Source organism: Orcinus orca, chromosome 5 (assembly GCF_937001465.1).
Source record: "Orcinus orca chromosome 5, mOrcOrc1.1, whole genome shotgun sequence".
NCBI lineage: Eukaryota > Metazoa > Chordata > Mammalia > Artiodactyla > Delphinidae > Orcinus > Orcinus orca.
In genome coordinates this window covers 148,240,741-148,254,649 of record NC_064563.1, presented here as the reverse complement: position 1 = coordinate 148,254,649, position 13,909 = coordinate 148,240,741, and the positions used below count along the sequence as shown (strand labels likewise).

At 63.6% G+C, this 13,909-nt stretch overlaps 1 protein-coding gene across 3 annotated transcripts in view; it reads right to left on the bottom strand.

Annotated features, from left to right (window-relative positions):
- Window positions 1–13,909, bottom strand: part of COL18A1 (collagen type XVIII alpha 1 chain) — a 48,042-nt gene that overhangs the window by 17,925 nt on the left and 16,208 nt on the right. For 2 of the 3 annotated variants that reach the window (XM_033418486.2, XM_004264620.4), the window contains exons 3-15: window positions 11,842–11,931; window positions 10,785–10,844; window positions 8,672–8,801; window positions 6,262–6,338; window positions 5,722–5,898; window positions 5,372–5,398; window positions 4,180–4,242; window positions 4,009–4,095; window positions 3,649–3,702; window positions 3,336–3,494; window positions 2,477–2,539; window positions 1,374–1,400; window positions 149–280 (exon numbers count right to left, since the gene is read on the bottom strand). In XM_033418486.2, coding sequence (XP_033274377.2) covers window positions 149–280; window positions 1,374–1,400; window positions 2,477–2,539; window positions 3,336–3,494; window positions 3,649–3,702; window positions 4,009–4,095; window positions 4,180–4,242; window positions 5,372–5,398; window positions 5,722–5,898; window positions 6,262–6,338; window positions 8,672–8,801; window positions 10,785–10,844; window positions 11,842–11,931 — 1,146 coding nt within the window. The remainder of the gene's footprint in view (window positions 1–148; window positions 281–1,373; window positions 1,401–2,476; window positions 2,540–3,335; window positions 3,495–3,648; window positions 3,703–4,008; window positions 4,096–4,179; window positions 4,243–5,371; window positions 5,399–5,721; window positions 5,899–6,261; window positions 6,339–8,671; window positions 8,802–10,784; window positions 10,845–11,841; window positions 11,932–13,909) is intronic. The other variant, XM_049709669.1, reaches the window with a different exon arrangement.

Below are 13,909 nucleotides of genomic sequence, written 5' to 3'. Positions count from 1 at the left end.
TGGGGACTCTGTCACCAGCCGGGAGGAGCCCAGGCAGGGGTGGCCTCAGTCTGGCTGCTGCCCGGCAGTGCCGGTCAGCGTGGGTGCCCGAGGACGCCTGGGGCCGCAGAGCTGGGCTTTCTGGGGGCCAGGAGCAGCGGGTACTCACAAACCCCGCAGCGAGTCCTGGGCCTGGAGGCCCGGGGGGGCCCGGGGGCCCTGGTGGTCCTGCTGGTCCGGGGCGTCCTGCCAGGCCGTGCTCCCCAGGCGTGCCGATGGGGCCGGGGTCTCCCTTGCTTCCCTGCACAGGTGGGAGAGGTCATCACCCTCGGCCCTCGGGGTGTCCCTAAACCCCAGGCGCCACTGCACTGCCGGTGCACCTGTGTCTTCTCATGAGCATTTTACATCTGAAGAGCTGGGGGGTGAACAACCAGCCAGGAGCTACGCAAACCCCAAGCACCTCTTTCTTCTGGCCTCACCAGACTTTATCCACTTAACACGAAACCACCGAACAAGACCCCCAGGCGGGGGCCTGAGACGCTCCTTTCGGGAGGGGGGAAGCAGGGCGGGGGGCCCAGCACCCCACTGCCACAGGGATGAGGGAACCGTGAGAGCGTCCGTGCCTGGAGCCGGCCCAGGCATCTCGGTCAAGGCGCTCGAGAGCCCTCTCTCAGGCCTGAGTGGCCTTGGTAGCTGAGCGTCTAACTCTGGTGTCCAGGATCTCCAACCACAAGTGGAGTCTGGCCTCACCTTTGCTGAATTTCACCCCCGGCTGCAGCCTTTTCCCTCACTGTAAATGTCACCAGCTTTCCTCGTTTATCCCTGAAGCCCGTGCCCGTGTGTGCGTGCACGTGTTGTGTGTGTGTGCGTGTTTACATACCCGAGTCTCTACTCTGAACCCCGTCCCTCCCTCCAGGCCCCTCCAGTCCCACTGTCGTCCTCCCCCTTCTCCCCACGGGTTTTCCTGGCGGACGAGTCTGGAGCTGCACCACCACGGCGGCCTCCCCAGTGATGGGCCCTCCCTCCTGGGAAGGCTGCCAGTTTGGCTCCTGGAGGGGCTGGGGCGGCCTCCCCAGGACCAGGCCTGTGTGACGCTGCTAGGGACCCACTCGGACCACACTGGGGCCCCAGCAGCACCTGACCGCCAGCAGCCCAACCCCCCGCCGCGGCCTCCGGGACCCCAGGGTTGCCTCCGAGCACATCTGCTCGCATTTCGGGTGGAAACGGTCTCGCAGGACAGACGTGGTGCCTGCTGCCAGGGTGGTTCCCGGCCGGACCCCACGATCAGCGCCCGGGAGCTCGACCCCTCGGCCGCCATGCCCTCACCCCCACCCCCTCGGCTGGCGGGCCCATCCCGCCCAGGAAGAGCGGCGGCACTGGGGCTGTGTCTGTACCTTGGGTCCTGGGGTGCCCGCCTCGCCCTGTGGGAGAAGAGAACAGTTACTACACAATCGGACCAGGGTGCAGGCAGTGAGGGAGAGCAGACAGCGTCTCACTTGCTTTACCCCGGCCCATGAGGTCAAGCTTTCCCCTTGTACCAACTACCTCTAAAACTCCAAGCGTCTCCTCTTGGCCCTGGCGCACCCCTGGCTGTTCCCACCGTCACCCCTGTTTCAGATGGGGATGGAGGCTCAGCCGTGGAGGGGGCAGGGCTGACCTCGCTGACAGCAACCCTCGCCCCCTGCCCCCCCGGAACCAGGAGGAGAGTCCTTTTAGCTCAACAGCCGCAGAGCAGCAAGCTCGGAACACAAACGGTTCCCTTAAAACTGGCCTCCTCTGCTGAGCCCAAAACAGCCAGGTTCTCGTTGAAAGATCACAGGGAAGTATCATCTCCAGAGGACTGTGTGGGCACCTCCCGTGGTCCATCCCCGAAAAACCACATGGAAACCACGGGCCCCGGTCACAGGTGTGTGCAGCCTGAAAGTTTCTCCATTATCAATGCAACCAAAATAGAAACTAGAAATAAAATGTCCAAATCAAGTAAAGCGTCGATACTCTTCAAAACCATTAGGCCAACTGTCATCACGGAGAAACAGCATCATGTAGTGAAGTCCTGGATTTTTTTTTTTTTTTCAGTACGCGGGCCTCTCACTGTTGTGGCCTCTCCCGTTGCGGAGCACAGGCTCCGGACGCGCAGGCCCAGCGGCCATGGCTCACGGGCCCAGCCGCTCCGCGGCATGTGGGATCTTCCCGGACCGGGGCACGAACGCATGTCCCCTGCATCGGCAGGCGGACTCTTAACCACTGCGCCAGCAGGGAAGCCCCAAGTCCTGGATTTTTACAGGAGCCCCAGCGGCCGGTTCTGGGCCAGCGTGGGAAGCCCAGGGTTCCCCGGCTGTCGGACCGAGAAGATGGCGGCTCCCTGTTGAGTTAAAGCCGTCACCGCCCTGCCCTGTGGCATTTCTCCTCTGTTGACCCGGGGCCACACCACCCAAATACCCACACGCTGCCACGGCGCTAGGTCAGGTCCGCCCTGGATGCCGGGGGAGTGACTTACAAGGCTGCCTTTCTGGCCGCTCTGTCCTGGTTGCCCATCTTTTCCTGGAGGACCTGGGGGTCCCTGGGGAGAGAAGAGCAGAGCGTGAGGCCAGATGGAGAACGATTTGGGTTAGCAGAAGACCATCTGTGCATCCGGCACCCGAAACACTCCCGGGACACGGCCCAGAGTCCCACAGCTCACGGGAGACCCGCCCACGTGCACGGTCAAGGGCGTTGGACAGTTCTGTTCGGGTTATTATTTCTTCCTTCCCCCTTTTTAGTTTAATTTGAGTCGCCAATCAAATTAGAGAGGATGAGAAGGGCCGCCAGCCCCACGGGGCGGGGGTGGCCTCGTGTGCAGAGGTTGGGGCTGGTGAACGGCCGTGGACTCTCAGTAAGGGGTCATCACGCCTTCAGCAGGAAACCGCAGGGCCCACGGACTCTGTGTCCCGAGCACGTTTCTGGGTGAAAACCAGGTGCACACCCGTGGTTCCTGGGACCCAACAGCGACACCTCCAGGCACCTGCCAGGCCATGGTGCGGTGTCCCCAGTGCCAGGAGGGGGGCCCGCAGGGCCCAACATGGGCCCCTCTCGGCCTCCCATCCCAAGCATCAGGGCCAACCCTGTCCCACGAGTCACCCCCGAGACGGCCTCTGCAAGGGCAGGGAGGTGAGCAGCTGTCATGTGGGCACCAGCGGGGCTGCCCACACAGGCCCCTCCCACCCGGGGGCCCAAAGACGGGTGCCCCCCCCGAAAGGTTTTGGGCAGGAGGACGGAGGTGGTGAGGGAGGCTTTCGCCCAGACGGAGGAAGGCCCCACGTTCACTGTCCCCCCGACCCGGACGCGGACACGGGCAGATGAGGGGAGGCGGGCCTTACTGGGGTCCCAGGAAGCCCGGGGGGCCCATCCCGCCCAGGCACTCCGGGAAGGCCTGCGGGTCCGGGGACGTCCGAGCTGTTCATCCCGAAGCGGCCTGGCTCTCCGGGCAGGCCTGGGACGCCAGGGGGCCCAGGTGGGCCGGGGAAGCCTCGAGGGCCCTGGACACGGAAAACACAGAACCGTCACTGCATGCAGCACCGGCCGAAGGATGCCCACTGCCCCCCACCCCGCCAGGCCTCGCCGCCGCCCAACGGGCTCCGCTGGTGCTTGGGGACGTCAGGGCAGCGGCCACCCCGGCCACGGGTCACTCACGCGGAGGCTCTCCAGGTCACCACCAAACCCGGACCCCTCCATGTCGATGAAGGTCTGAGGGGAGAGGCTGAGTCACCAGAAGCCCAGACGGCCCACCTGCGGTCAGCCGGCGAGGCTGCACCCCCGCGCCGAGCTCCCCCTCGAGCACCGGCCCTTGGCGCTAACTGTGCAGGACTGTCACAGTGACCTTGAGCCCCCCGACCCCCAAATGAAAACACCCGAGGCAGGGCAGGGACCAAGTGCCCGGGGCCTGCACACGCCCCAGGGAGGCCGGTTCCGGACCCGAGCGGTGTGGCGTCGGAAGCCGAGCACGATCAGAGGCCCCTTTGCTGGGACCCGGGTGGAAGAGGGAGGACTCACCAGCCTGTCAGGTCTGAAGGAGGGTCCGGGTGGCCCTGGAGGCCCTTGGGGTCCTGGGGGTCCCCTCGGCCCGACCCCAGGATCCCCCTGGGAACAGAAGACCCGTCACACCGGGGTTCACAGCCCCACCTCGGGTCGCGCCCGCCCCACGCCCAGCCGGTTATCTCTCACCTTCTCGCCCTTGGGGCCCATGTCTCCTGGGGTTCCTGGGAAGCCCTGCGGCCCAGTGTCCCCCTGGAAGACAGAAGCCAGAAGGCTCGGTCAGGAGTAGGCCCTGTGCCCATCACCGGCCAAGCCACCACCGACATGCGGCTCTGTGCCTACGGAGATGGGGCTGTCCTGGGGGCCGCAGGGGGGCACCGCCAACCTCGGAGATGCGAGGCTGCCACCAGGGAGCAGCGGCCTGCAGAAGTGACCTCGGTGTCCCGGGGACACCAGGCCGGAGGGTGGCACCCTGCCCGTCGCGTGTGTGCGTGCTCGCGTGTGCTGCGGGGGCGCTGAGGACAGCAGTGCCTCCGTGGGTGCTGCCTGGGTGAATGGGTGGAGGCCGCGCGGCCGGAACAGCCCTCTATGTTTGAGCGTCCGCACGCAGGGCGCGTCGACTCGAGGCCCCAGCGCACCCCGATCCGGGGGCTGGCTAATCCAGGCGCCGGACCCTGGATGCCACACGTGCACACACGCACCCCGCGCTGCAGAGGCTCCCCGCAACGACTGAGCCAAGCTCGGTCCTCAAGCGCAGAGGCCGATGAAGGACAGGCTGAGTCCACAAGAAACGTCCCCGCCGTCCTTCCTGACGTCCCCCCGGGCGTCTGCCGTGTCTCCGCTCAGTCCTGAGAGCCTCCCTCCCTGCCTTCCCATCACCATTTGTGGCTCTGTCGTTTCCCAAATCTTTATTTGAACCCTCTTGTGTCATTTTATTCTGTTATTATCAACGAATAGCATTTGTTGATTTTTAAAAATCCAAACTGTCTTGAGGCAGAAGCTGTCTTATCCACCGTGACGGCTGACGAGCCTGTGTCTCTCCTGTGAGCGTCTCTCTTCTTCTCTACGCGCTGTGTCCCCGCTGCACCGCCCACCCCAACTTCAGGCTGTTCCTCTCTCACCTCTAAGAATCTGGAAGCTTTACTTTCACTTCTTTCCTGGTAGCCTAAATGTCTCAATACACACGCATAACTTTATATTTTTCTATCAACCGTTAGACTTATATTTTCTTAACAAAAGTTGCATTTTGAAAATGGCTTCATTTTGAAATCTCTTCAGTTTGTTGAGCTTAAAAACAGTCACTGGGTGGGAAAGAGGGGGAGCCTGGGGACTCATGCAAACGTCACAGATCACACAGGTTCTGAAAGAAAAGGCAACTTACAGGTTTCCCATCTTCGCCAGGATCACCCTGGAAAGTGGGAGAGAAACCATCAGTGACAGAAAATCACACCTGACCCCACTCCACGCTGAACACGGAAACGGACCCCTGTCCCCCCAGCCCCTCTGCTCCCACGAGAGGGTGGCTCTCGGCACGGGGCTGGAGAACCTTCCGTCCAGGGCACTGTGGCCATGTCCCTGCCCGCGGCCCTGGGCTGGCTCTGCCTGCCCCCCCGCCACCCTCCCGCTGCACCCAGGGAAGGAAGCGGCTGTCCGGAGCCCCAGGACCCTGCTTCCCTCTCCCCTCTGGCCAAGCCCCCACCCCCGGCTGGACGAAACGGAGACAGTACTCACGGGCTCGCCATCCCTTCCGGGGGCGCCGTCCTTACCCGGGGGCCCCGGGGGTCCCTGCGGCCCGGGAACGGGCTGTGCGTCGGGGCTCTGCACAGCCGGGCCTGCGGGACCCTGGGGACCGACCGGGCCGGGGGGACCCTGAGTGCCTGGTTCTCCTTTCTGCCCCTTCAGGCCTTGCTGGGGACGAAGAGGAGAGGGTACAGGCTGGGACGGGGGCACACACGCTCGCCTGCATCCTGGGCCGGGCCCGGGATCACACAGCAGGGGGGGCACAGACAAGACAGGCACAGGGGACAGGCAAGGGGACATGCTTGTGGACGCACACGGGGCCGGCATGGTGGTGCCAGGATGCCCGGCATCCCCTACACCCGCCCTTGTGCTCTGGCTGGGGAGCGTCCCCAGCCGTGGACACCCAGTGCTGCTGGTGCCCGTGGGTACAAGGGGGCACAGAGGACGGCCAGGAGCCCCAGAACTCTGTCAGGGTCCCCGGTGAGCAGAGCAGGGGCTCCGCCTGCTCTGGGGTCCCCGTGGTGACCTCACCTCTTTCAGGCCGCCCCCAGGGCTCCACTCGCCCCCGTCCCACGTGGCGACTGTGCTCAAGCTGGGGAGGGTCTGAGCTGTAGGAGGCAGAGGTGGCCGTCAGACCGTCCCCAGGCTGCCCCCTGCCTGGCGCTCAGTCCTGGCCGGGCCCTGAGCCCGGGCTCCAGCTCCGACCCTGCAGTCGCGTTTCTCCTCCCGTCTGAGGGTCTGCAGAATCCTCGCGACCCTTCCCCCCTGAGCGCCAGGCGGCGGCACCCGGGAGCGAGAGCCCCCGAGACTCTGGCTCACGTGCGGGAAGTGCAGCGCTGTTCTGTGCGGTGACCTAACCCAAGTCTCCCCTCGCGCCCAACCGCGTCCCTGTGGCTTCCTTGCGGGGGATGGTGACGGTGGCGGTGCCAGGACCTGTGGAGGGTCGGTCCACCCACCAAATCCGGCCAAAGCCAGCCTCAGCCCAAGCTAAGGACGGTTCCCACAGAGCTGGGAAAGCAACAAAACGGCACAGAGAAGAGTGCCTGCGGCGTGGACGCCTGGCCCCAGCACATCATCCTGCGCGTCCCCCGCCCCCGTCTGCGGGTTTTCCCTCCACTGGGTGCAAGATGGCGCCTCCCCTTGTGATGGACAGGAATTTAGGGGTGGAGCTTGAGGCTGTTCCCCCGAAGCTTTCATCCAATAGCGTCAGCACCACCGAGTCAATTACAAAACGGGATTCAAGCCGCTTTCCAACGTCCCGCTTCCTGAGGGGTCTGTGCCCTTGCGAGGTCCTGATCTCACTCTGACAGTGCCGGGCGCTGAGCCTGGGGGCTGGACAGGACCTAAGTTTCCAGGGTCGCGCAGCCCTGGGGGACGTCCGTGCCCGCTTCCAGAAGAATTCGGGGCCACAACCCCCCACGCCCACCTGCAGCCGCCCCTGGGCTCGCCCTGCTCAGTACTCGAGCCGGCGGTGCCTGCTGGGGGCACTGTGGCCTCAGCCAGCCCCACCCCACCCCCGCAGACCTGCCGAGTCACAGGTCAGCCACCGGGGGGCACCCCATCCTGCCCCGGGACACCTCCCAGGCCTCTTCCTGATGTAAGGCAAAATTAAAATTCCTGCCTCAGAAACACTTAAAACCGCAAAAATGTCGCTCAGAGAAAGCAAAGGCCTAAATGAGCCGGAGGAGACAGAGCCTGAGCCCGGGGTCGGAAGACTCAACATTAGCTGGACGCCCAGGCCGGTCCCCACGCTGACCCGCAGCGTCCAAACCCTGGCAGCCCTTCTCGGAGAAACTGACACACGGATCGAAAATTCACACGAGACTGCGAAGCACACAGAACGCCCAAGCAGCTTCGTCAAGGCAGCGCGAGGCTGGAGGCCGCACACCGCCCGAGCCCAGGCTGATCGCAAAGCCAAGCGATCGGGACCGTGTGCGACGCTGTGAAGACGGTGAGACGGGCCGCGACGGAGCAGAGTCCAGACAGACCGGCACACGCACAGCTGCTCTCGGCAAAGGCCCCGGGCAATGCAGAGGCGCAGCGCGCTCCTTCCAATACACGTGCTGGAGCCACGTGCGAGAACCACGTCCTGTGGATCGCAGGCCCGAGTGAAAGCCCAAGACTGGCTGGCTTCTCAGACGTGACGCCAGCACCGAGACCCATGAAGGACAAACTGCTAACTCTAATTTCATCCAAGTTAAAACCTTGTGCTCTTCTAAGTCACTATTAACAAGATGCAAAGGTAAGCCGCAGACTGAGGGGATATCTGACAAAGGAGTCGTGTGCAGAAGATAAAAGCTCTCAGAAGTCGATAACAGGAAAACAAACGGCCCGTTAAAATTCAGGCGTGAGACCGGAACAGATTTTTATGAAAGAAGATATGGGAATAGCAACTGAAGGGAGACGTGGGCCCTGTGGCACGCAGCAACCTTCGTGGGCACCGGCACGCGGCCACGGGCAGCTGGGCACGAAGACACGGTCCACTTCCCAGGGTGGCCCGGGCGTCCGAGCCTGTGCACCCTCTGGGCCGCGCGTGGGGGGAGTCCCTGAGCCCCCAAATGCTGCCCTACTTTGCAGAGGGCCTGAGCAGAGGCACCTCTGCACCTCTTCCCCGAAAACCAGCTCTCACATCCTCCTGGTGACCCCGCTGTCCCCAGGCTGGGAAGTAGCAGCACCCTTGGGACGGTCCCACAAATCCCTCAGGAGCAGCAGAAAGTGAGAAACAAAACACAGGAGAGACCACGTCCACGGAGCAGCTGAGGACCCGCAGCTGGGGCAGCGAGGGGGCGGGGCAGGCATGGGCCCTCCCCAGCAGGGCGTGCGTGTGACGGACGGGAGCCCCTCCTCTGCCACACGGACACAGACATGCGCTGGGCGCACACACTGAATGCACACGCACACCCCACTGACAAACACTCACACCACCCCAGCAAAGTTTTACCTCCTAGCGAAGACACCGTGGTCTCCTCCTCAATTTCCTCAGTTCTGAAATCTTCCTGGCCGCCCACTCCAGCCAAGGGCGGAGAAGTGACTGGAGGGGCCTCAGGCAGCCCGGGTCCCAGGGGTGCGCCCTGGGGTGAGAGTGGGAAGCAGCTGTTATTCAGCAACGCGTGTGGCCCGTGAGCGCTGGCGAAGCTGTCAGGTTTACATGCGTTCAGTTGTAAAATGAGACATTTATGGACTGCAGGGAAGTTATTCTTAAGCCACCAGAGACTCCGTCACAGACAGGAAGAAGCTCTGGCCCCTCCAGAGCCATTTTCTCCTGGAAACTCCGTCACAGACAGGAAGAGGCTCTAGGCCCCTCCGGAGCCATTTTCTCCTGGACAGCTCAGGGGATGGGGGTCTCCTCGCCCTGCAAGTCGGCAAGGACACCTGGAGGGATGGCTGAGCGCCGGCCCTCCCCCGCCCCCTGCAGGGCCAAGGACGGCCCCTCAGAGACTCAGGGAGCCCCAGTTCCTGCCTGTGGTCCGGACAGTGACGGGCACGTAGCCATCACCATGTTGGACGCCCACAGAGGGAGGGAGGCTCTGCGTTCACTGCACAAGGGGAGGGGCGGCCCTGCTCTGTGAGCCCGCTTCCCTGTCCCCAGAGGCACCCGGAGCTGCGAGGACGTGGGCACAGGCGCAGTGAAGACGCTTCCCGTGACCAGCTGTCCACACCTGGCACGAGCTCCCTGGCAACAGTGCTCAGGAGATGGTGCTGGTCTAGGTGCCCGGGACGGCATGCCTGTGAGGCCTGTCCAAGGGCTCCCCCACTGCCCGGTGGGCAAGCGGCACCTGGCGCTGGACACCAGGCCTCCCCCCTACAGCCACAACCCTCCGATATGGGGACGGTCCCCAGGGACCCGGAGCTGGTCAGCCGCTGACACCTCAGACCCCGTGGGCGGGGGAGGGTGGAGGCACGGAGGACCACGGAGAGCGTGCAGGGGGCGCTGAGAGGCCGAGGGTGCCCTGGACCAGGCTGGGCCCCACACAGAGGCTTCCGCACAGCCCCTCCTCCCTCCCATACTGCGGCCTCGGCCAGATTTTCTGAAGCATGAGCTGGCAGGGATGGCTTCCTAGTTAGCGCACTGCAGGCCGGATGACTCTTTCCATCTCTGGCTGCCCCCCGCCTCCAGTCTGTTAAGAGAGGCCCCGTGGGGCTTTCCTGGTGGCGCAGTGGTTGGGAGTCCGCCTGCCGATGCAGGGGACGCGGGTTCGTGCCCCGGTCCGGGAAGATCCCACATGCCGCAGAGCGGCTGGGCCCATGAGCCATGGCCGCTGAGCCTGCGCGTCGGGAGCCTGTGCTCCGCAACGGGAGAGGCCACAACAGTGAGGGGCCCGCGTACCACAAAAAAAAAAAAAAAAAGAGAGGCCCCGTGGCTGCAGCGCTTCACGCCTTGGCACCGGCACAGTGGGGACGCCGCCGTCGCCGCAGTTTGTGCCCAGGGCCCCTGGGTGGAGATGGCTGAGGAGTGGACGGGCCACATGACCCCCGGCAGGGCCAGGGTGGGCACCACCCTCTGACACCCTCCAGGGGGCGGCCGGGCGCCAGAGCTAGCGCGGCTCCCTGAGAGCTGCCCTGGCCAGTGCAGGGAGCCCCGGCGTCCCTGGCCTGCGGGGGGCCGCCAACCGTCCACCCCAGGGCAGCTCAGCACTCCGTCCCATCACGGCCCCTCAACGCCCAAGCCCTAAGAGGAGACGATCTGTCCAAACAGGAGAAGGCGATGTCCCTGTCACGCCCGAGACACCCCCAGCCCTGTGTGTGGCTTTGGGCCGTGTGGGCTACAGAGCGGGGTTGGCCCCTTAGTCCCTTACGGCCCCACAAGCTGACGGGAGACGCCAACAGATGCCAAGGTCATTCAGACAACTGCACGAGGTCTGGACCAGACGCCGGATTCGAGAGAACGTTCCCCCCGAGGAGGCTCAGCCGGAAGGCGCGCCGGCCGCTCAGCCAGAGCTCTAGGCCCCCGCCTCCAGCGGGCATTTGTCTTGGCCGCCCAGGAGCCCTTAGAATTCGCACACGCGTGTGCACACGTGTCCCCGACACCCCACCCTGAGGGCCCCGGCACTCACCAACTCCTCCCCGATACGCTCCCAGGTCTCCGCAAGCCCGCTGCCCAAGTCTCCTGACGCCTGCAGTGTTGACAGGAAACAAGCCAGTGACTGAAGCCCCCAGCCCCCCGGGAGCTTGGGGCGGGGGGAGAGGGCAGGCTGGGTGTGGGGGTCAGGGTGGTCCTCGACAGGGCACGTGTCCATCAGACCACTTAGAACAAAAGGCCTGCGGGAAGCGAGCTCAGCGACTGGCCGGACACACAGACCCACACGAAACGCATTCCTTCCTCTCGACGGGTCATCCTGTCCCGGGACGCTGTCCTGGGAAACGGCCGAGAGGGGAGGCCCCGCCCAGGGACCCTCGGGGGCTGGGACTCAGCGTGAAGGTCATGCCCCCTCTCGCCTGCCCTGCTCCCTGCACACGGCTGAGACCTGGGTTTGCCCTGGGGACACAGGTCTCCTGCCCGTCTGTTCTTCACACACCAGAAGTGGTGTGCTTTCTGCCTTAGGTGCCACGGGACAGTGTGCACGTGCACGCACACACACACCACACACTACTGCACGCGCGCGCACACACACACTACTGCACATGCGTGCATACACACACTACTGCACGCGCACACACCACACACACTACTGCGCGCACACGCACACACTACTGCACACGCACACACACTACTGCACACGCACACACGCACACACTACTGCACAAACCCACTACTGCACATGCGCGCACACACTACTGCACGCACACACACACACATTTTTTGCTCTGGTGACTACTAGTGACTCTATCGCCAGCTGGCTATTCTAGGGGTGATTTTTAACCTTTAGGTTCTGTAAGTGTTTCTGTGTGGAAAGTTCTAGGCAAGGGAGGTTCTTTCTCAGGTTACAGGTAGATAGAAACGTAATCCCAAGTAACATCGACCCAAAGTGGCATCTTTCAAAAGAGACCTTTCTGGCCCCGTTACTTCGGGTTTCCAGGCGAGGCCACCCCACTCCCGGCCTTGAGTCCCTCCTCCCACAAGGTGGGGGCGGGGAGGGAGCCCCTGCCTGAGCCCGGGCAGCGGCCACTCACCCTATCATCATCGTCCTTCTCATCCTCATCCAGGCAGTGCAGGGGGCTCACCTGGGGGTCCTCACGCAGCCTCAGGTCCGAGATCAGGCCCTGCACAGAGGGGAAGGTCACCAGGGGTCCCAAGGCAGGAGGCCCAGGGCGCAGGGAGACCCCGACTCAAGCTGCAGCCAGCTCGGAGCCCGGCACGTCTGAGGCCAACCCCAGGGGTAGCACCACAGCAGGGGACGCCACAGCGGGCGGCATCACTCCCTCCCTCCTTCCCTCTTCAGCATGAACGCTCATCACCCGCTCGCGGGCTCCGCGCTCCCTCCGTGGCCGCAGCCCCACACTAGGTGCCAGGACACAGCACAGACACATCTCTCGGGTCCCAGTGCAGAGAACAGGCCAGCAGTGTGCAGTGTCCTTGGAGGTGGTGTCCCCTCGGGGCACGAGGCAGGCGGCACTGGCCGGGGGGAGGTCGGGGCAGCAGGCACGGAGAAGATGCGGGACCCCCGCTCCTACAGAAAGCCCAATGCTGGGGCAGGGCCACCACCAGCTGGAATGGCACGATGGCCGAGGACCTCAGCCTGGCTGCGCCGGGGTCTTTGCCATGAGGTCTCCTGTTCCCCAGAGGGTGACACAACCACAGGTTCTGAATCGCCGCTGAGATCGCGGAGACGCGTGAGTGAGGCCGCTGGACCCCGGGCCTTTGGTGCCCTTTCTAGAAGCCTTCCCTGCCTGGGAGTTACGAGTATTTACACATGCTTGCCTGGTATTTCTTTTGTTTTCATTTTAATCCACGGGACTTATCAGTGCATCTTCTCCTGAAGAGAGACATTTCATCGAGTCTAAGATGCACGTTTTCACAGCTCTTAATACAGACCAGTTTAGGTCAGGAGCTGGCAAACTCTCTCAGTCAAGGGCCAGATGGTGCATTTCCAGGTCTTTGCTGCCGCTGCTCTGCGGCTGTGTCAGGAAGCTGACCACAGATGGTTGGTGGATGCTGGACGCAGCTGCTCCCACCAGACCGTACAGGACACTCAAACATTCACACCTCACAAAGTACTCGTCTTCTTTTGGTTTTTGCAGCCACTTAAACATGCAGAAGCCTTTCTAGTCGTGGGCTGTATTAAAATAGGCCGCGGGCGGGATGTCCTCGGGCCGTGTGCCAACCGGTCAGGTTACTGTTTACCCCCTAAGTGCCCTTCACACTCCCTTTATCACTGATCCCCCGTCTCACGGCCATCCTGCTCCACGCGTGACCACAAGCTGACAAACACCCCCGTGTGTCCCCATGAGCCCTCGCCTGAGGGCTCCACGCCTCTCTCTGGGCCCAGCTCAGGCCACCTCCTCCAGGAAGCCCCACGGACTCCCTCCCAAGGATCAGCACCTCCGGACCCCAGTTCTGCCCGGCTCCATACTCCCCCTTGCACCTCCACTCCCACTGATAGAGGCCTACAGGGTGGGACACCCCACCTCCCTGCGTGTGTGTTTGTGTGTACACATCGCGTGTGTCACGTGCACGTGGATGTGCGCACGTATACATGAGTGTATAAGTGTGTCGTGCAGGTACGCGCATCATTGTGTGTGAGCGTGCCCCCGCATCCGCATGCTTGTATGTGCACACGTGGGTGTGTATGTGCACAGGTGTGTGTGCACGTTCAGGTGAATGAGGTCAGCTGGCCCAGGTGGGGGGCTGAGGGAGAACCCCACAGCCCCCAGTTACATGAGGTCCTCATGTCCCCAACACAGCCAGGCCTGCGAGGGGGGGAGGGGGCCAAAGACACAGGTGGAGAGGAGGTGCAGGCGGGGGGGTTCAGCTCCGCAGCGCACGTGGACCGCCCCCCTTTCTCAAGTGAGCACGGGGGCTGGCCTCAGGGGCGGTGGGCCCTGCTCGGGGCTCCCAAAACTGCTGCGGCCTCACCAGCCGACGGGGGCACCAAGTCGCCGACAATGGCGTCCTGTTGCTGGTTGATCTCCGAAGGTGGCGAGAACAGTGTCCATTGGTGGGAACACGGGCCATGTTCACTGTTTTCCCCACCTGACCGCAGCTCATTTCAGAAGCTCTAAGGCAGAAGCGCCCGTGGCT